The sequence below is a fragment of the Bufo gargarizans genome, chromosome 1, assembly GCF_014858855.1.
Source record: "Bufo gargarizans isolate SCDJY-AF-19 chromosome 1, ASM1485885v1, whole genome shotgun sequence".
Classification (NCBI taxonomy): domain Eukaryota; kingdom Metazoa; phylum Chordata; class Amphibia; order Anura; family Bufonidae; genus Bufo; species Bufo gargarizans.
The window spans coordinates 719,490,427-719,513,541 of NC_058080.1; the positions used below are offsets into that span (position 1 = coordinate 719,490,427).

The 23,115-nt window shown below is 42.1% G+C and overlaps 1 protein-coding gene across 2 annotated transcripts; it reads left to right on the forward strand.

The window, feature by feature from the left end:
* Positions 1-330: 330 nt before the first annotated feature.
* On the forward strand, positions 331-22,517 carry CPLX4 (complexin 4). Of its 2 annotated transcripts, none has more exons than XM_044292654.1 (3): positions 331-497; positions 10,887-10,974; positions 21,914-22,517. In XM_044292654.1, exons 1-3 carry the CDS (start codon positions 331-333, stop codon positions 22,139-22,141), a joined length of 483 nt encoding a protein of 160 aa, XP_044148589.1. In that variant the 3' UTR covers positions 22,142-22,517. The 2 variants fall into 2 exon arrangements, with proteins under 2 accessions (XP_044148589.1, XP_044148590.1); XM_044292655.1 differs by lacking the exon at positions 331-497 and adding an exon at positions 5,454-5,622.
* The last annotated feature ends 598 nt before the right edge of the window (positions 22,518-23,115 follow it).

Sequence of the window (23,115 nt, forward strand, 5' to 3'; positions counted from 1 at the left end):
TTATATTAAAATTCATTTTTTTACATTTTATTTTGTGAATGAAATCTGCAACTTTAAAAGTCCTCCTTGGATATCATACACTTTGATTAGAAATTAGCTTAAGGTATTATTATGGAAAGTAGGCAGCTGCATCTAATGATTTTTGAAGTAATCTGAACCATCTGCCTCAGTCCGTAGCAGTTCAACCGCTAATCCAGATTATGGCTGACAAACCATTTTTGGCATATAGTTCCCGGTGACAGTGTGCCCTTGACCAGCTGGTACTGCTGCATACATCTCCCCTGCCTGACTCTATTCCTGTTCTGTCTGTATGGTGGGATAGGCAGCGACATGGCGTTCTTAATCAAGAGCATGGTGGGCAACCCCTTGAAGAGTTTTGGATTTGGAGAATCAAGCGAGGAGAAGAAAGAAGGGGGTGATGTGTCTGACCCGGCAGCTGCCCAAGGGATGACCCGGGAAGAGTATGAGGAGTATCAGAGGCAACTAGTAGAGGAGCAGTGAGTATGAGCCATATACAAATGTAGTAGTTGAATTTATTATTCTGCGATATTGCCAACAAAATCAAATAACAAAGCAGTGCCTTCTACATCGGAACTATTTTTATGGCCACTTTGTACATGTAAATGAACATTAACAATGGTCTACATTAAGACTACAAGAAGCGTTCCATAAAATTTACTAAAAATATTGTAAGTACTTTATCAAATTTGATCGTTGCCATCTGAAGGTTACACTTCTTTAGGGGCCGCCAGTGATACTTTGTAGCTGCATTTGAAATACCATTTGTGATTTGCATTGTTGAAATGAATCATCTCTGTTATTTCAGAAGGTTGCCATATATTGATGTGTCATTTGTGGTTTTACTTTGCACTGCTGTACACGGGGCTATATTATCTAACTACAGAGATCTTTAGCCATAGAACGTTAACTGACAAATTCAGCTCTGCTACATTTGCACAGCATACAGGTGTAAATCAATAACCCATGAAATAAGTCATGCTCCACTCATTATATATAACCTTTCATAGTACTCACCAATTAAGTTAGATGTAGGATATGCCATTGTTACAGGGCCCAACTAGTGGAGAGGACAGGAAGTACAGAAATTGTCACTACAGTATGTGGGTTGTGTCGCACAATAGGAGGAGGGAAGGGGCAAGATGAAAGAGGTGGTTTAAGGCCAGTCCATGTCTATTTATCAGTAGATATCATGGGGGCCATTTGGACTGAGCAGGTCCATTCTTTACACCTTTGTGGACACAGGCTGGTTAATGTGCCACCCAGGGGCGTTGGTAGGGTATGAAGACATCCAGGGCACAAACCCATGTGAAGCCACGCCCTCATTGCCACCTCGGGGGGGCCCCTTACAGTAGTTATTATTAACCCCTTTCCGCAGTCCCCCTTCAGTGAATGGGGGAGTGCTGAATGGGGTTAATAACTACAGTGAAGGGCCTAGCCGTCTGGACAACCCCACAGATCCCCCTCCCCATAACAGTGCCATCCACAGATCCCCCTCCCCATAACAGTGCCCTCCACAGATCCCCCTCCCATAACAGTGCCATCCACAGATCCCCCTCCCATAACAGTGCCATCCACAGATCCCCCTCCCCATAACAGTGCCATCCACAGATCCCCCTCCCCATAACAGTGCCATCCACAGATCCCCCTCCCCATAACAGTGCCATCCACAGATCCCCCTCCCCATAACAGTGCCCTCCACAGATCCCCCTCCCCATAACAGGGCCATCCACAGATCCCCATCCCCATAACAGTGCCATCCACAGATCCCCCTCCCCATAACTGTGCCATCCACAGATCCCCCTCCCCACAACAGTCCCATCCACAGATCCCCTTCCCCATAACAGTGCCCTCCACAGATCTCCCTCTCCATAACAGTGCCATCCACAGATCCCCCTCCCCATAACTGTGCCATCCACAGATACCCCTCCCCATAACAGTGCCATCCACAGATCCCCCTCCCCGCCGCTCACAGGAGTGTACATTAACATTTTAAACTGTAATCCTAATCCATATCCTGCAACTTTAGCTTTAAGTTTAAATCAGCGCTCATCTCTAGTCTTTATCTTACTCTCTGCTAGTCAGCTCCAGTAACAGGAAGTGCGGGCGGTGCTCACTCACTGACGTCACGCGCCTGCGCCCCCTAGTGGGAGGAGCAGGCGCCTGACATCAGTGAGCGAGCGCCGCCTGCACTGCCTGCTGTTACCGGAGCTAAGAATCTAGTAATGAGATGAGCGGCTGATTTCGAGTTAAAAGTTAAGTCTGCAGGCAGATTAGGATTATAGTTTAGAGTTAAATATATGTGAGCGGCGAGGCCGGTGTAGCGCAGGAGAGTCAGAGCGCCAGCCGGCCCTGCCAGTGCCAGCAATTATTTGGGGCATTGGTCAAAACATCTGGGGCTCAAGCCCCGAATGTTTTGACCCAATGACGCCCACTGGTGCCACCGGTAGGAAACTCGGGATCACCTGATTGATGCCTGGAGGTTGAGTAGAGAGATGAGAAAATTTCCAAAATTCTCATGAATCAAATCTCAAGAAATTCTGATTCTAACAAACCAGACTTCATGTTTGTTAGAATTCATGCTGAATTTTGATCCTAAAAAATCTATTTGCTCATCTCTAGTTGGGTTATTTGAAGGTTCAAGGGTCATCTTGTCCCCACGTGCTAACCTATTGGGCATTCTAAACTCACTTACTGTATGTATAGAAGACCCACTTGAGCAAATATTTCAGTAATCGGGTCCAAGCTTTCTGGCAATTTTTAGGCTGCCATTCCACTGTGCTGCTACTCTTGAAGATCTTATGGAGTGTGGATCTGGTTTCTTGCCTTTTTGGTGCTCCCTTCTGAGGAAATCACCAAGACATTTGAACCCTAGGTGATACTTGAGTGGGAGCCTAGACAGGGCACAGACAGGCCTTCCTAAGCTTTGGTGAGTGGATGCTATTGGTTCTTTATGTTGTAGGCACTACTAATTTGTAGGTTTAGGGGCTGGTGGGACCTCCTTTGGGAGAAGGCTAGCAATAGATCTCATCCTAATGCCCTGTGTGGCACTTTCATGCTTCCCTGCACATGGGTGATTATGGGCTTTCAACAGAGGTGATCTGGGATTCTTCTTCTTTTCATAAGAGCACACATTTTCAAGTTAGATGTTGCCTCAAGAGCCTCATTAGTTGCATCAGGGGTGCTTCAGAAAAAAACACATCAAATATCTGGACTGGCTAAGCATTTGTTGACTGTGATGTTTGATTGCATGTTAGAAATATGGTTTAGGCCTTTATCAGACTTCCGTGATGACAACCATAGCAAGATGGTCAGTGGTTTATCCGTGAAGATGTCCATGATCCATGAAGGATCTATGTTTGGTCTGGTCTGCGTGTGCGCTTTTTGCCCTCTGTGTCTTAACCATATTCCATGGACACTGCTAGGCTGAAATTTAATTTCCAGAGAATCTGCTACCAATAGTCCCTGAAAACCACAGGCCAAATGAAACAGGAAGCTACCACCGACTGCCATCAGATTCTTGAGGAGACAAAAACCTTCCAGTGACAACAGAAGACCTGCAGCAAGAATTTGTGGCAGTAGGGACTGAGGTTTTAGTTTGCAAATGAGGTGCAAACTGAACGTTGAATGTCTCCATGCCCAAACTCCAAGACATACTCCGCTACTGACCCAAAAACACAAGAAAAGTTGGCTCCAGTATGCTCAAAACTATATATATATATAAAAAAGCTGGCCTATGGATCAATGGTATGGCTGGAGGAGGAAGAATGAAGCATACCCTGAAAAGAATACCCTGCCTAAGCATGGCAGTGACTCAGTGATGCTCTAGGGTGGTTTTGCTTCCTCTGCACAGGGCAAGATAGACTTATGTATCAGGATATCCTAGGAGAAAACATCATGCCTTCTGTGAGGAAACTAAAACTTGGGCATCATTGAACCTTCCAACAGGACAATGATTTCAAACATACCATCCAAGCTTGGTTTCAGAATAAGTACTGGAAGATTATGGAGTGGCCTATCACAGTTGCTTGACTTAAACCCCATAGATAATCTTTGGTGGGATTTGTAGAAGGTGGTTACAGGATACAGGCCCATAACTATTAGTGAATCGGAGGTCTTTGCCCATGAGGAATGGGCTAAGATTCCTCAGGAATGTTGCCAGAAACTGGTGTCTGGGTATGTATTGCATTTGCAGCAGGTCATAACAGTACATAGTACTATGTACTTAGGGTGCTTGTATCATGAAAGGGTTGAATAACACAGCCTGGACATGGCCGGAAGAGGAAACTATCATGGCTGCCACCAGATTCCTGCGTAGGCAAGTGGTAAAAAACGTTTGAGTGACTGCAAAAGACCTGCAGTAAGTTTTGGTGGCTGTAGGCACTGAGGTTTCAATTTGCACATTAAGGTGCACACTAAATGTTGAAGGTCTCTGACCCAAAAGCACAAGAGAAGTGGTCCCCAATATGCTAAAAAACATAAATAAACCACAGAAGCTTCTGAATTATGTTCTGTGGAAATACATTCAATCAAGGAAACCTGAGGACAATATTTCAAGCCTTCTGTGAGGAAGCTGAAGTTTGGGCACCATTAGACATTACAACAGGAAATTGATCCCAAGGATACCTTAAAGTCCACCAAGGCTTTCTTTCAGAAGAAGTCCTGAAGGATTGTGGAGTGGCCTATCACAGTCACCTGACTTGAACTTTGATGGAATTTGCAGAAGAGGATTTCAACATGCAAACCCAAGAAAATTAGTGAACTGGAGGCCGTAGCCCCTATCAGAGGCTAGTGTCTGGCTATCCATCACGTTTGCAGCAGGTCATCACAGGAAAAGGATGCTCCACAAAGTACATGAAGGTGTTGAATATACTGTAAGACAGTAGTTATTAAAAGGGCATTTTGTGCTGATGTTGAAGAAACCACTTGTTATAATTAGATGTGTTGAGCGATTTAAAGGGAACCTGTCATTCCAATATTCCACTATTAGCTATGAACATTACCTTATGAATACAAGCATGTTGGCCCCAATGCCTAATTTCTTCTGTTTTTCTGCTTCATGGTTGTTGAGAAAATGCAATCTTGCTCCCACCAAATGCTAATGATCATCTTGATCTCAAGAAGGTTGGCACTTGCATCCTCCAGGTCATGGTTGTAGTGTCCAAGTCATGCTTCCCACCCTATGATAGATACTTCCCAGCAGTCGCAACATCATCTTCTTGCATCTCAACATCTCGCTCATAACTCGCAAAGGCACACGCCGACTTCTGGACCACTGAGGAGAAGTCATGTGTTTCACCATTGTAGGTGTGCTCTCTCCCTTGACTAGCGCATGTGCAGAAGTGTGTTGAAACCAGATGCGAGCAAGATGTTGTGATGCAAGAGGATGACGTGGCCACTGCTGGGAAGAATCAATTATGGAGTGAGAAGCAGGATTTAGGTGTGGCAACAGAGACCTGGAGGATACAAGCGCCAGCATCCGTTACTTCAAGGTGATCATTAGCATATGGTGGGAGCAAGATATAAAGTTCATTTTCCCAACAACCATGAAACGGAAAAACAGATGAAAGGAGGCATCGGGGACAACATGCTTGTATTCATAAGGTAATGTAAATAGCTAAAAGTGTAATATCAGCATGTGCAGGTTCCCTTTAAAATGCTCTTGCACCTGTACCTCTGATCCTGAATACATTTAGAGTACAGCCACGAGTGAATTCAAAAAGAGAAGTCATATCTCTCCTTTATATTTTGTCTCCTTTGAAGGTCTACTCTTGATTTTGGCTTCCAAAATTGCATCAGGAAACCTGAAAGTTGGACGTACCCTTACATGGGTTTATCTATAGGCAAGGGATGACGTATTAGGTTCTAGGTGTGCAGCGTCCACATATGTGTGTAAATGGGACTAGTCAGAGTAACAGCTAAACTCAGCTTATGGACCTCATTAGCACCAGTGCCTGAGACCAACTTTCCGAGTGCCAGGACACAAATGGACAGTTAGTGCGCAGAATTGTCCTTATCCATTACACAAGCCTTCTGGGTCATAGTGGAAAAATCAAAACCTTTTCAGAATAGTATCCTGCAAATGATGTGGCAGAAGTGTTTGCCTGCTGCGAGGGGGACGGCCTTATTGGATAACTCAAAATATAAAGTAAGCAAATGTCATATTCAGTACCAGAGTGCTAAGGTGGGAACTTAAAGTAAATCTTCAGTTTGCCTGTAAAGTATCAGCATTAGAAGAATCTCTCTATTGACAACTGCCACTACCTGATAATAGGATTACTAGTGAACTTATTATTATTTATGCCATACAAAACGCTTTCCATTGATGAACTGTACCAACTGTCCAGAGACTATTGACTTTTAGTAAATCTTCAACTGGTTTACAACAACCGACTCCTCATTCTTACTACTACTACTCTCAACCTTTGCACTTAACGGTGCTGGCGTCACGAACCAGGGGCCCAGCCGCAAAAGCACCTAACACCAATTACCATCAAGGGCACCTCAACTTCCATCTGGCTGGTGTTCCCTGCAACCGAGAGTGCCCCGGAGGATTTCGTGCTGTCTTCCCATCCACTGTACGCCAGCCCATGGAGGCAACTGCTAACCATGAGTACATGAGCTATTGCACCCATCGGCCCACCGTGAGCCTCACGTTTTTTCTCCTGTGGTTTGGTATGCTACTGGTGCTCCAACTTCTTCCATTGTGAAGATCCATGTGTGCAATACTGAAAAGCTTGATGTTCTGACCACAGATAGGATAGGAAACACTGACTCTAGAACGTGCTGGTTTATATAACACCATCATATGTTGTGGCTGCGAGGTACCCGTCACGTGCATGTTCATGGCTCATAGACCACATAGGCTTTACATCCAGAACTGTACGAAGCTGGTTTTATCTACATATCATTAAAGGATCTTGGTTCTCAGACTTTGTTTGGCTGAAGAAATTGGATCATGGTGATTAATATGATTATTGCTACTTAGGTGCTTCGCTTTACCTGTTAGGCCAGTTTCCTTATGTCCTAATCCTTCTTCTTGTGATTATTCCTTTCTATGACCAGATAATACTCAGAACCCCCTTCTAGGAGCAAGAGCGGAAGCTGCTGCAGAGAATGGTTCCTCCTCAAGGCAGCCAGACATAACTGACCACTCTGTTCACTTTAATGGGCTCTAATGCAACATGTGAAACAGTGTCCTAACAATCGTGCCTTATCTCTAGTCCTAGGGACAGTGGGACCATTAGGGTCCCCTAAGTCTTCAAGGTACTACACAACTGCTACGCCTTAGTTGCCATGTAATACTAATCTGAAGCCACCATCTCTGATCGCTGAGACAGAAATGTGCCCTCAGCACTGCACGGTGTAGAAATCCAGGCTGGAGCCATCACCCAGCTTCTGGTTACACATTGAGATACTTGGCAAAAACTGTGCATTTTGTTTGTGCAGATAAAAACTTGAGAAGAAAGTTAAACACGACTTGGGTTCATGGGCTGCACTTGCTGGGTCCGGAGTGTATTCTGTTCCAGTGCTTAACTTCTCCTTAAACCCTGGCAAACACTGAGAGAGCTTGGCCTCTGCCCAAATGACAATTTTTTTAAAGAGGACTTCCCTATAGCATGATCCTTAGTAAATATGATTAAGGCATTTTTTGCAGTTTTTATCTCTCTTTTTGGTACGACAGGTGTGAAAGTGAATTTTTGCATTCATTTTTTTATTATTATCACAGAATATTCTAGGTATGGAAATTTTTCATATGAACAATAAAAAATTATATTATCTCCCAAAATTAAACATCAGGTTTACAATCAGTGAATATAAACTGATGCAACCATATAGAGGCACTTTACATTTAATGGCATGTAAACAAATGAGCTGAATTGCCATTTGCTGCGGATATGCACAACGTGATGTTACAGCACTGGAATAATACATATGGTGAAGGGATGATTAACCTGTACATAGAATTCATATGTCCAAGTGGTCCTTGTTTATCCTTGCAGACATGCAGTGACAGCCGGGCTCCCAGAGAGAAGCCAGGGATAGGTATTTACTGTCACATGATTACCAAGTCCTGGGTAACTGCATGATCTGTTGGGTCTTAGCAGACCCAGATGAGCACTACAATGCATGTCAGGAAGCTGTGTCCCCCTGTGTAACTGGAGCTAAAATGTCAGCCCCAGATACAGGAGAAATCTGGACTAGTAAAATAAAAAAATAAAATGTTAAATGTATGATGTCATAGAGGGCACAACATATAAAATAAAAAAATTATGAAAAAAAAAAAAGATTAAGCAACTAACCTACACCACAGCATCTAGCCTAGCCCCGTCTACCATAAACAATATATCTCCTATATCACAATGACTGTAACTGAACAGAGACTCGATTTAAAAACTTATTTTAGTTGCACTTTGAGCTATTTAAAAAAAACAAAACAGACTAGTTTTCCTTTTTTCTAAATTTAACTCGAAGTCACAGCAATAACAGCGAAAAAAGACATTTGTCCATCCAGTTCGGCCTGTTATCCTGCAAGTTGATCTAGAGGAAGGCAAAAAAAAAACCTGTGAGGTAGAAGCCAATTTTCCCCACTTTAGGGGAATAAAAAATTCCCTCCCGACTCCAATCAGGCAATCAAAATAACTCCCTGGATCAACGACCCCTCTCTAGAAGCCATAGCCTATATATACATGCACAGAGATTTCCCAGAATAGGGGTAATGCACATAGTAATATCACAATACAGGGATAACACAACTAGTGATGTTACTGGTGTAATACAGGGAGTGCAGAATTATTAGGCAAATGAGTATTTTGACCACATCATCCTCTTTATGCATGTTGTCTTACTCCAAGCTGTATAGGCTCGAAAAGCCTACTACCAATTAAGCATATTAGGTGATGTGTATCTCTGTAATGAGAAGGGGTGTGGTCTAATGACATCAACACCCTATATCAGGTGTGCATAATTATTAGGCAACTTCCTTTCCTTTGGCAAAATGGGTCAAAAGAAGGACTTGACAGGCTCAGAAAAGTCAAAAATAGTGAGATATCTTGCAGAGGGATGCAGCACTCTTAAAATTGCAAAGCTTCTGAAGTGTGATCATCGAACAATCAAGCGTTTCATTCAAAATAGTCAACAGGGTCGCAAGAAGCGTGTGGAAAAACCAAGTCGCAAAATAACTGCCCATGAACTGAGAAAAGTCAAGCGTGCAGCTGCCAAGATGCCACTTGCCACCAGTTTGGCCATATTTCAGAGCTGCAACATCACTGGAGTGCCCAAAAGCACAAGGTGTGCAATACTCAGAGACATGGCCAAGGTAAGAAAGGCTGAAAGACGACCACCACTGAACAAGACACACAAGCTGAAACGTCAAGACTGGGCCAAGAAATATCTCAAGACTGATTTTTCTAAGGTTTTATGGACTGATGAAATGAGAGTGAGTCTTGATCGGCCAGATGGATGGGCCCGTGGCTGGATTGGTAAAGGGCAGAGAGCTCCAGTCCGACTCAGACGCCAGCAAGGTGGAGGTGGAGTACTGGTTTGGGCTGGTATCATCAAAGATGAGCTTGTGGGGCCTTTTCGGGTTGAGGATGGAGTCAAGCTCAACTCCCAGTCCTACTGCCAGTTTCTGGAAGACACCTTCTTCAAGCAGTAGTACAGGAAGAAGTCTTCAAGGTAAGAAAAAAATGATTTTCATGCAGGACAATGCTCCATCACACGCGTCCAAGTACTCCACAGCGTGGCTGGCTAGAAAGGGTATAAAAGAAGAAAATCTAATGACATGGCCTCCTTGTTCACCTGATCTGAACCCCATTGAGAACCTGTGGTCCATCATCAAATGTGAGATTTACAAGGAGGGAAAACAGTACACCTCTCTGAACAGTGTCTGGGAGGCTGTGGTTGCTGCTGCACGCAATGTTGATGGTGAACAGATCAAAACACTGACAGAATCCATGGATGGCAGGCTTTTGAGTGTCCTTGCAAAGAAAGGTGGCTATATTGGTCACTGATTTGTTTTTGTTTTGTTTTTGAATGTCAGAAATGTATATTTGTGAATGTTGAGATGTTATATTGGTTTCACTGGTAAAAATAAATAATTGAAATGGGTATATATTAGTTTTTTGTTAAGTTGCCTAATAATTATGCACAGTAATAGTCACCTGCACACACAGATATCCCCCTAAAATAGCTAAAACTAAAAACAAACTAAAAACTACTTCCAAAAATATTCAGCTTTGATATTAATGAGTTTTTTGGGTTCATTGAGAACATGGTTGTTGTTCAATAATAAAATTAATCCTCAAAAATACAACTTGCCTAATAATTCTGCACTCCCTGTATAGCCCCAATGCACAATGCCACATTATTTGTGTGTAAGGGATAATAAACTCAGTGATGTCACAGTACAGGGATAATAAACACAGTGATGTCACAGTACAGAAATAATAAACACAGTGATGTCAGAGTACTGGGATAATAAACACAGTGATGTCACAGTACAGGGATAATAAACACAGTGATGTCACAGTACTGGGATAATAAACACAGTGATGTCACAGTACAGGGATAATGAAGACATTGATGTCACAGTACAGGATAATAAACACACTGATGTCATAGTACAGAGATAATAAACACAGTGATGTCACAGTACAGGAACAATAAACACAGTGATGTCAGAGTCCTCAGGATATGTCATCAATATGAGATCTGTTGGCGTCTGAAGCCCGGAATGAACCCCCTCCAGTCAGCTGGTTCAGGCAGCCCCTGGTGCTGGACATTATACAATCGATGGACAGAAGGCTCCCTCACTGTGAAATAATTTTCTGTGTGGGTTTAACAATACTGTTCTGTTTGTCTTGTAGGATGGAAAGAGATGCCAAGTTTAATCAGAGAAAAGCAGAAAGAGCCACAGTGCGGGTACATTTAAGGGAAAAATACAGATTACCACAGGTATGGGGTTAATTTGGTTACGACCCAATGTAGTAGCATTTATTCAATGGAACAATAAAGGAGATTGATCGAAACTGGTGTAAAGGAAAACTGGTTTAGTGACCCATAGCAACCAATCAGATTCCCACTTTCGTTTTTCAGAGCTCCTTTAGAAAATGAAAGGTTGAATCTGATTGGCTACTATGAGCAACTAAGCCAGTTCTACTTTACACTAGTTTTTAGAATGAAGTTCTCCCCCAATGAAGTTACCCACAAATTCTGGGTGACTCCTTGTCAGGTGGAGCCAGATTAGCAAAATGGTAGTTTTTTTTCAAAACATGTAAACAAGCCTTGTTGCTCATAACGACCAATCAGCCTCTCAGCTTTCAGTTCTCAAACTGCTCCAGAAATATGAAGCTGGGCTCTGATTGGTTACTATGGGCAACAAGGCCTGTATGTCATTGAGAAGGTTTTAAAAATGGAGGCCTATTGGAGAAAATTTCTAAAGGGAAAAAATATTTTTTTTTTGCTTTGCCTAAAACACAGGGCTGGATTTAGGGAGGGTAATGTGGAAATTGTCTGGAGTCTTATTGTTATAGTAACATAGGGCGTAAAGGTCCTTTACGCCGCAATCTGCAGCTTTTCCCCCTCACGCCAGGTCTAAAAAAGTGGGCATGGTGTGGGTGACTAAGGGGCTGGGCCGGCAGGACTATCTCATTCATCATTTTTTATGCCTGTTTTAGGTGTAGAAAATGGTCTAAATCTAAGACTTAATACTTGTAAGGAAACCGCAGCACTCACTTGTCTTCTGTTTTTCAAAATGTAATCACCAACACAATGCACCGTTTCGACCTGTATGGTCTTTCTCAAGCAACAAACAGTGTGAACATAACCAGATATATATATACCCTCCCAGTGGGTCACATGACCGAATCAAATATGTTAATTATAAATCAAATATGTTAAATACATACCACCCATTTGTGTGGTCTAATTACTCAGATCAAGATATACATGTCACCATTCCATTACATATAGTGTCCTTCATAATGAAATATTAGAACCAAAAATATGTGCTTACTAAATACTCCCTGGTGGAATCCTGGTGGGCACATCTCAGAAGGCATTGTCCGGACTGCTTCGGTATACTCAGAGAGCGCGCTCATCCTGGCGTCCCTCTGTAAGCGGTGTGCAGGCGCGCCGGGCACATGTGTGTACTAAGCGAGACGTTCCTCTAATCTCCTTGCGCCTGCGCTCTAAGCATTAAGTGTGCGCTATGGAAACCATGTAAACAATTCATTAGGGCGTAGCGCATCCAGTCACTATTGCTCCGCACCTCTGTCTGTGCTATCGCTATCCCAATCTTATATTATGTTTGCCACAGCTCTAGGTAAACATTTAACCGTATCAAGCAATTATAGCATTATAACAGTAAGAGACTTTATGGCATTTTATGCTCGATTATATAATAATTATATGTCCATTTATGTGGATATGTGTCAGAATTGACCACCTTACTTATATTAGGATAATCTAGCAAATACGTGCATCTCCAATATCTCGGTCGTCTGTCAGAAGGGTTCCATAGTGGCAATAAACTGAAAGCCATTTCTGGTACATCTATAATGTTCATAGCATGATCTCTGCCATTAAACCAAGGTCCAAATACCAAAATTGAACAATGGTCTCCTCAAAACAAATTTCTATAAGTATCTCTATAGTCCATAGGTCATAGATAAAATTTGTTTATGGGCTCATTTAACCATTTAAGAGGTGGGACGTGTGGCAGGCGCAGCACTATGAAGTGCCTTTTGCGCTGTGGCATTAGAAGAATTTTGATATCTCTGACTTTTAGTCTAACCAGACTGTCTATTACTCTGTAATTCCTGTAGCACCTTTCTATGGAAACAGTAGGTTTAAAGAGCACACCAAATGCTTGAAATAACTTCTTTATTAACTTCAACTTTTCTTCATATATATCACTGCCGCCTCCACAGCAGATAGTCCATGTAGAAAACACGTGTTGGAAAGATATCACAAAATGGCGGTATGCATAAGATGGTGGTCCAACTGTTCAATCTTGTCATTCAACATAAAATGGTGGATATGTTTCTCTCTTCAGTATCTGTAATGTCACTTTAAGTCATTTAAGCACTTTATGATCTCTCTGAGAGGTAAATCTGAGGTCTAACTAATAGTTCTACTTGCAGTATGCAGTTAGCAGTGACTATTTGCAGATTGGTTGAGCATGATCTGGTATGGGTGTATGTAATTTGGATTGCAAAATGGAATCTGAATGCTTGCAATTGTATAGTTGCAATTTGTAGCTTGCAATTTGTATGGTTGCAATTGGTGGAACTGTAAGTAAACACATATATATCTAGTTCAGTATACAGTTCTAAACACAATACTAACAATATAAACATTATATCACTGTTTTAAATACCTATATTGGCCTCTTGTTCCGATAAAACTCAGCTCTCAGTGGAATGAATGTTTCTTCAGCTCCTGTCTCTAGTGAATAATGATTCTAGCAGCAGGAGCTGGGGGAATTCCCAGACAGGCTGTGTGTGAGGCTGGCTGTGATTGGTTAAAACTCTTTCTGTGTTAGAAGCTGGCTGTGATTGGTCTAGACTTCTGCCCAGCAACAACAGATTGACACTATGCTTTCTGTTGTTTCTGCTGTGTCACTGAGTTTACCTTACATTACAAAATTAATTTTAAAGGCATATTATCTTTTTCTGCTTCTGTGAACACAAAATATAACAGTTATATGACATCCAAAACATGATATCACAGTAAATAAATCAGCTTTTGTCTTTAACACATAAACATAAGAACTGTATTAAGGCTATTGGCAGGTTTAGCTGTATACACATATAAGCTATACTAGCAACCTAGGACAGGTCTTAGCTGGCCAGCTACAGGACGTACCCCACATATGTTATGTGAGGGTCATTTGCCTCCCCCCAATCAGCACACTTTTGTCCCTGCTGGGGAACACATCCCACTATAGTAGGCATCCTCAAACTGCGGCCCTCCAGCTGTTACAAAACTACAACTCCCAGCATGCCCGAACAGCCTACAGGTATCCACCTACAGCAGGGCATTGTGGGAGTTGTAGTTTTACAACAGCTGGAGGGCCGCAGTTTGAGGATGCCTGCCCTATAGTATGTGGGAGAGATGTATCACCCAGGACATTATACATTCAATCAGTGGGGGACGTATCTCCCAAATTGTGGGAGAACCGCCCCCCACCCTTATATCAACCAAAGTTGACTTCCCTGGTAGGGCACAGGGGCAACCCGTTCCCGGGCTTACCCCCTCTCCCAGACAGGTCCGTCCCATTCATACCAGCCCTATAGTCACCTATGGGCACCGTGGACTTTGTATAGCTACAATTCTATCAAAGATAGACAAGAGGCCATTATCCAAAGGGCAAGTATGTATGGTGGGAACAGCAGAGGCCATATTAGGTGGGACAATTATTTCCAATTAATCTATGCCACTAGTAGGTCCCACCTGACCTTGGACTTTTCAGATATGTAAATATATAACAAAAACAGACAGAGGTATCATATAAATGCGTACACTTTACGCTTATTTCCTAGCATAGCTACCGCAAAGTATAAGCAGTCCAAAAAGGAAATCCTTTCTCAGACTATGCCCCCAGGTTCCATCATCAGTGCATTAAGTATTAATTCATCAAACATAACCAAATAGGGCTGGGTACATTACTTCAATAAAAACATATCCAGTACTAGGACTAGGTATAATAGTCTTATCAAATGAGGAAGAAAACATAATACTGTCTGGTTCAATAAAGTGAGCCAACTTTAAATTCCCTGTTAAGGCCTTTAGGTTCAAGTGTTTGTAACTCAAAAATCCACCTTAATTCCAACCTTTTCAATAGTCTTTCTCTATCGCCTCCTCTTCTTTGGGAAGATACCCCATCAATCACGCGAAACAGAAGTTGGGAGACATTATGTCTAGTATAGTAATCCACAGGGATAGTAATCCACAGGGACATTGCAGTACATAAATTACATACCCCATAGCTGATATTTTTTACCCGTTCTAGGGTGTGTGAAGCTACTACCTCCAGTGTTCCTGTCCATATGAAAAAAATGTTGTCTATATACCTCATACAGCCCCTCACAAATGTGAAGAGGCCAGATGGGTATACAAAAGTCTCCTCAAACCTACTCATGTATATATTTGCATAAGTCAGGGCCACATTAGAACCCATTGCGGTCTCCTGCTGCTGGACATAGAATGTATCTTCAAATAAGAAATAGTTACAGGTAAGTACTACCTCCAATAGGGAAAAGGATAAATTGACAGATTTTCCTCAACTTTGACCTTATAAAAGGCCCATTCTACAGCTCCTAGACCCTTCACATGGTCAATGCTCGTATAAAGACTCACAACGTAAAAAAAAAAAAGGGATTGTCCCTCCTCATATTGTAATGTTTGCAATTTCTTAAGAAAGTCGGTAGTGTCCCTCACATATGACTTGTCTGACATGGCGTAACTTCTCAGATATTTGTCAAGAATGGTGAAAAAACTGAATTAATACCTGACACTATTGGGCGTCCGGTGGGGGGGGGGGGGGGGGCTTGGGTTCTTAAGGCTTTTATGTATTTTCGGTAATGTATACAGTACAGGTGTAACCGGTTGCTCTACCAGTAAATATCTATGTAAATTATCTTCAATTAGATCAGTAGCAAAAGCATTGTCAATAAGTAATTTCATCCTTCGCATAATGGCAAACGTGGGGTTGGAGTCCACTGATCGGTATACGTCTATGTCACTCAGCTGTCTCTGAATCTCTGCTACATATTTGGCAGTATCCATCATAACTATCGCCCCACCGTTATCCGCTTTTTTGATAGTAATATCTTTCCTACTGCATAGTGTCTTCAATGCCCTAATGTCTCCTTGGCTCATGTTCCTTTTAATGTCATGTGTGTTGGCATCAAGCCTGATTTCCTCTATATCTTTCTTTACTAGATCTATATATGTGTTAATAGCATCTTTAAACACTGGAGTTTGAAAATCACTTTGAAGATGTAGACCCATATCATTCAATTTTATCATCTTAGGGTCACTGGTCTCCTGAGTTGTACTAGATGTATTTGCAGTAACTGAATCCCCAAAGAAGACCCGCAACTTAATACGCCTAAAAAATATCTGTAAATCTATCTGACAATTAAACCAGTCCATATCTGTAGTCGGACAGAAAGAAAGTCCCTTTTCTAGCAAAGATAGTTCAACATTGGACAAGTCAATAGATGATATATTTACCACCAATGTTGATTCCTCTTCATTGGCCTTGCCTCTCCTGTTGTCTTGGAGTCGCTTTTAAACCTTTGTTGTCCAATGGCAGTTTCCTTGAGCGTGTCATCCTTGTAGTGTTGTTTCTTGCTCCTATGGTGTTTGCGTCCTCCTCTCCTGGTTGGTCTTTGTCTCCTTGGGTCATTCTCTGTTCTAAAAAACGTTGATCCTCACTCATTTCCCTGGAAGACTCTGTATCTGTGTTGTGTGTCCTCTTCCCCCGGCGTCTTGTGAATCTCTGTCGTCCCTGGGTTTTCCTTCTCTGTCCTCCCTCAAATTGGATTTCTTTTATATATATCACCTTTCAGGTAGTTGTCCTGATCCCGAAACCATTTCTGTCTTTTGGAGGTCTCAATGTTAGCACGATACACTTGGAGGTCTTTATCTGATTGCTCTTTAATTGTAGTGAAATGCTGAGTTGTCATTATGGATCTCAACTGTTGTTCAGTCCCTCTATTCTTTTCTTACTCTCCATTAATTCCTTTTGAAGATATTCCACTTTCAATAGTATTATGTCCATAGAATAACAATTTGATATCTGTTCGAACTTAGTACAAAATTCAGAGTTCTTTGGTAATAGAATAGGTCTCAGGTGTGCTCTCAACCCCCTCGGTATCCGCTCAGCAACATAATATTCTCTTAAGGTGGAAAGGTGTAATTCAAAATTAATATATTGTTTAATCTCCATTTCCCATTTTCTTTTAATTAAGTCCTTAGTAGGTTTATTCAAAAAGGAACCATCACCCACCACTCCGTCCAGAATTCGCGTCACCTCCTCACTGGAATATACTGACTTGCTTGGTGAATCAATTGTAGACTCCCACTTCAGGCCACAAAATTTAAAAAAGTTCAAATGTGGTTTCGTGTGCATGCTACCAGACCGTTATAGCCATAGAGAAAAAAAAATTGTAGCAGCACAATGAAAAAAAAAATTGGAAAATAAGAAACCTTTGTAGTGGTGGTGCCAGCAGTGTTGGGTGCCAGTCGGAAGCTCCACCATTAACACATAATACTTGTAAGAAAACTGCAGCACTCACTTGTCTTCTGTTTTTAAAAAATTTCATCACCAACACAATGCGACGTTTCAGCCTGTATGGTCTTTCTCAAGCAACAAACAATGTGAACATAACCAGATTTATACAGTATATATACCCTCCCAGTGGGTCACATAGATTAATTGGGAATAATTGTCCCACCTAATATGGCTTCTGCTGTTCCCACCATACATACTTGCCCTTTGGATAATGGCCTCTTGTCTATCTTTGATAGAATTGTAGCTATACAAAGTCCATGGTGCCCATAGGTGACCTGTAAGTAAAAGGGGGTAAGCTCGGGAATGGGTTGCCCGTCTGCCCTACCAGGGAAGTCGACTTTGGTTTATATAAGGGTGGGGGGCGGTTGTCCCACAATTTGGGGGATACACCCCCCACTGATTGAATGTATAATGTCCTGGGGGGATACATCTCTCCCACATACTATGGGAGGATGTGTTCCCCAGCAGGGACAAAAATGTGCTGATTGGGGGGAGGGAAACGACCCTCACATAACATATGGGGGGTACGTCCCACCTCTTAAATGGTTAAATGAGCCCATAAACAAATTTTATCTATGACCTAGAGATACTTATAGACCTTTGTTTTAAGGAGAACATTGTTCAATTTTGGTATTTGGACCTTGGTTTAATGGCAGAGATCATGCTATGAACATTATAGATGTACCAGAAATGGCTTTAAGTTTATTGCCACTATGGAACCCTTCTGACCGACGACCGAGATATTGGAGATGCACGTATTTGCTAGATTATCCTAATATAAGTAAGGTGGTCAATTCTGACACATATCCACATAAATGGACATATAATTATTATATAATCGAGCATAAAATGCCATAAAGTCTCTTACTGTTATAATGCTATGATTGCTTGATACGGTTAAATGTTTACCTAGAGCTGTGGCAAATATAATATAAGATTGGGATAGCGATAGCACAGACAGAGGTACGGAGCAATAGTGACTGGATGCGCTACGCCCTAATGAATTGTTTACATGGTTTCCATAGCGCACACTTAATGCTTAGAGCGCAGGCGCAAGGAGATCAGAGGAGCGCTGCGCTTAGTACACACATGTGCCCGGCGCGCCTGCACACCGCTTACAGAGGGACGCCAGGATGGGCACGCTCTCTGAGTATACCGAAGCAGTCCGGACAATGCCTTCTGAGATGTGCCCACCAGGATTCCACCAGGGAGTATTTAGTAAGCACATATTTTTGGTTCTAATATTTCATTATGAAAGACACTATATGTAATGGAATGGTGACATGCATATCTTGATCTGTGTAATTAGACCACACAAATGGGTGGTATGTATTTAGCATATTTGATTTATGATTAACATATTTGATTCGGTCATGTGACCCACTGGGAGGGTATATATGTATCTGGTTATGTTCACACTGTTTGTTGCTTGAGAAAGACCATACAGGTCGAAACGGCGCATTGTGTTGGTGATTACATTTTGAGAAACAGAAGACAAGTGAGTGCTGCAGTTTCCTTACAAGTATTTCGTGTTTATGGTGGAGCTTCAGACTGGCACCCAACACTGCTGGCACCGCCACTAGAAAGGTTTCTGATTTTCATTTTTTTTTCGTTGTGCTGCGACAAATTTCTTTTCTCTAAATGTAAGACTGCTCGAAAGCTGTCTTACATTTAGAAGCGGCAGTGGATCCGCCCGAGGTTATGTACAGTATCTCACAGAGTCCATCCCTCACATTTTTGTAAATATTTTATTATATCTTATATTGGGACAACACTGAAGATCTGACACTTTGATGCAATGTAATGCAGTCAGTGCACGGCTTGTATAACAGTGTACATTTCGTGTGCCCCAAAATAACACTCCACACTGCCATTAATGTCTAAACCGCTGGCAAGAAAAGGGAGTACACCCCTAAGTGACAATAGCCAAATTGTACCCAATTAGCCATTTTCCCTCTCCGGTGTCATGTGACTTCTTAGTGTTACAAGGAGTCAGGTATGAATGGGGGGCAGGTGTGTTATATTTGGTGTTATCGCTCTCACACTCTCTCATACTGGTCACTGGAAGTTCAACATGGCACGTTATGGCAAAGAACTCTCTGAGGATCTGAAAAAAAGAAATTATTGCTCAACATAAAAATGGCCGAGGCTATAAGAAGATTTTCAACACCCTGACACTGAGCTGCAGCACGATGGCCAAGTCCATACAGCTGTTTAACAAGATGGGTTCCACTCAGAACAGGCCTCGCCGTGGTTGACCAATGAAGTTGAGTGCACATGCTCAGCGTCATATCCAGAGGTTATATGAGTGCTGCCAGCATTGCTGCAGAGGTTACAGGGGTGGGGGTGGGGTCCGCCTGTCAGAGCTCAGATCATACGCCGCACACTGCTTCAGATTGGTCTGCATGGCTGTCGTCCCAGAAGAAAGTCTCTTCTAAAGATGATGCACAAAAAAGCCTGCAAAGATTTTTCTGAAGACAAACAGACTAAGGACATGAATTACTAGAACCCTGTCCTGTGGTCTGATGAGACCAAGATAAACTTATTTGGTTCAGATGGTGTCAAGCGTGTGTGGTGGCAACCAGGTGAGGAGCACAAAGACAAGTGTGTCCTGCCTACAGTCAAGCATGGTGGTAGGAGCGTCATGGTTTAGGCTGCATGAGTGCTGCCAGCTGTGGGGAGCTGCAGTTCATTGAGGGAACCATGAATGCCAACATCTATTGTGACATACTGAAGCAGAGCATGACCCTCTCCCTCTGAAACTGGGCTGCAGGGCAGTATTCCAACATAATAACGACCCCAAACACACCTCCAAGATGACCACTGCCTTGCTAAAGAATCTGAGGGTAAAGGTCCTGGACTGGCCAAACATGTCTCCAGACCTAAACCCTATTGAGCATCAGTAGGGCATCTTCAAACAGCGGGTGGAAGAGCACAAGGTCTCTAACATCCTCCAGCTACGTGATGTCATCATGGAGGAGGGAAGAGGATTCCAGTGGCAACCTGTGAAGCTCTAGTGAACCCCATGCTCAAGAGAGTTAAGGCAGTGCTGGAAAATAATGGTGGCCACACAAAATATTGACACCAGTGGTTTAGACATTAATGGCACACCAAATTGACACTGTTATACGAAGGAGAAGAAGAAGAAAAAGAAGAAGAAGAAAATCAAAACAAGAGCAAAATAAGAGTAATTAGAAATTGAAGAGTAAAATACAAGAAAAAACATAATACAGAATTTACTTTAAAAATTCACTACTGGGTTTCTGGGAACAGTGGTGGTTATAAATCCTAACCGCTGCTGGGAAGAAGGACCTCTGATAACGTTCCTTAGTGCACCTAGGAGTTCTTCTGTCACCCACCTCCTGCACTGGATCAAGGGGGCAACCTAGGACAGCGCTGGCCTTCTTAATGAGCTTATCTAATTTCTGTCTCCCAGCCACAGATAAGCTGCTCCCACAACAAACCACACCATAGAATATGGCTGATGCCACCACTGAGTCAAAGAAGGTCTTTAGGAGTGTCCCCTGCACTCCAAAGGACCTCAGTCTCCTCAACATATACAAGCTGTACACTGACTACTTTACATTGTGTCAAAGTGTCATATCTTATTTTTTTTTTTCATTAAATTTTTATTTTTAACATATCAACTTCACAATAAAAAAATTCCATATTAACAATAAATTACAATCTCCAATTTATCAAAAAACATTAATATTCTATACTTAAAGGAAACAATTTTCAACCCCCAATTTCCCACCCACCACCCTTAGGGAAGGAGGGAGGGGGGACGCAATAAAAAAAAAACAAAAAAAAAAACTCTCAAATATCCAGCCCTAAAGCAGCCATCTCTTCCATAATTCATCAACATTTTGCAATCTTTTACTATGGCCCTCCATCCCCCGTTCTTCTTTAATCAGATTATCAACTGCTTTTCTCCACTGTCCCACTGTCGGAGGATCTACCTTTACCCAATTCTTAAGTATAAGGAGTCTAGCTTGAAATAGTACTTTGGTCAGGACTATTCGTGTATTTTTGTTTAACTTCAAATGTTCAAATGCCCCTAGTATACAGATTACTGGATCTTCAAATATTTGAACCTTCAAAATTAAATATACAGTCTCTAATATTTCTGTCCAATATCTGAACAGTCGGGGCATCTCCAAAAACAATGTAATAAGTCAGCATTCTCTCCCTTACATTTTGGGCACTCGTCTGAGTCTCTCACACCCATTCTTTTCAACATCCGTGGGGATCCATGTAATCTGTGGACTATAAAAAACTGTGAAATCTTATGTGAACCCCTATCGGAAACCCCAGCATAACTTCAAAGTGTCACATCTTCAGTGTTGTCCCATAATAAAAAAATATAATAAAATATTTGCAAAAATGTGAGGGGTGTACAAACTTTTGTGAGATACTGTAGAGACCGGCGCCTCTGCATAACTTTGGTGGATCCACCACCAGTACAGAGCCTTAATAAATGTGCCCCATAGTTAGTAAGGGTGAAAAAAGACATCTGTCCACCCATCAATTCAACCACAGCTGATCGGTCTAGGAGTTCCCTGACCATGTATATATTAATTCTTCTAGAGCGAAAAGGATGATAATCAAATACAGATGGCCGGAGATGACATAGATCTACCCGAAGACCTCCAGAAAATGGTGGCTGAAGACGAAGATGAGGAGGAAGAGAAAAGCTCAATCTTTGGTCATATCCAAAATATTCAGAACATGGATGTGGACACACTTAAGGAGAAGGCAACAGCAACGTTCACAGAAATGAAGCAAGCGGCTGAAGAGAAGTGCTCTCTGATGTAGCAGAGAAAAGAACCATACAGCGTACAATATGGAGTCACTGGATGGAAAATCTGGTGCTGACAATTCTTCTATCAGGACTATGTGGGAATTGTTGTGCAGAATTAAGCTGTCTGATGATAATGTTTTCTCGAGGGGTTGTCCAAGGTTAGAAAAACATGGCTGGCTTCTTCCTTAACCCCAATCATGGAGCTGAGCTGCATTATCCGTGGTGCTGTTTCTGGATTAAAGTAGTCATGTTTTTTTATAATTCTGTCCAACCCCTTTAATGACTTTACTTAGTGTTATTTAAAGGAATATAATCTAACCGTTGGAGTCTCAGGGACAAAACTCCTGTTCTCACCAGAGGGAAAACGTCAGGAAGTCCACACTTCCTGAACCATAGAAATAGCCGGTTACATGGCACCAACTGGATTTAATGGGCCATCTGGGTAATTGAAGAACATGTTGAGTCCTCCAGAAGGAGGGCTGCTCTTTGTATCGGTCCCTATACTCTGACTAAAAGAGGTAGCTCCCCTTTAATACATCTATATGCCCCGAACAAGACTTTACCTAAGACTGTATGATTTGCCTATGCCATCAGTTTCCAATCGGTGGAGCTCCGACTACTTAAACCAAATTGACCTGTTTTGGATGCTGTATGGTAGGTCCTTGACTATAATATGCAGGCCATGTTGCTTCCTGAAAAGAGACAAAGAGGCATGATGCTTTCCTATCTCTTTTCGCACTTTGTTCTAGTGATCACAGCAATCAGTCATTGAGAAATCTCCCGATCCTGATTTATGCATTTTAATAATCGTTCCAATGACAGCTGCATTAACAATTCTGCAGCTTGAGTCTCCCGATACCTCCTGCTTGTTCAGTGCCTGCGCTGGTAATTTTTAGTATTTGAATTTACATTTTTACACCAGGCTCTATACTGTGCAGTCATCAAAATATAGGAACGACTAACTCCCCGCTGCATAATAGAAACTCAA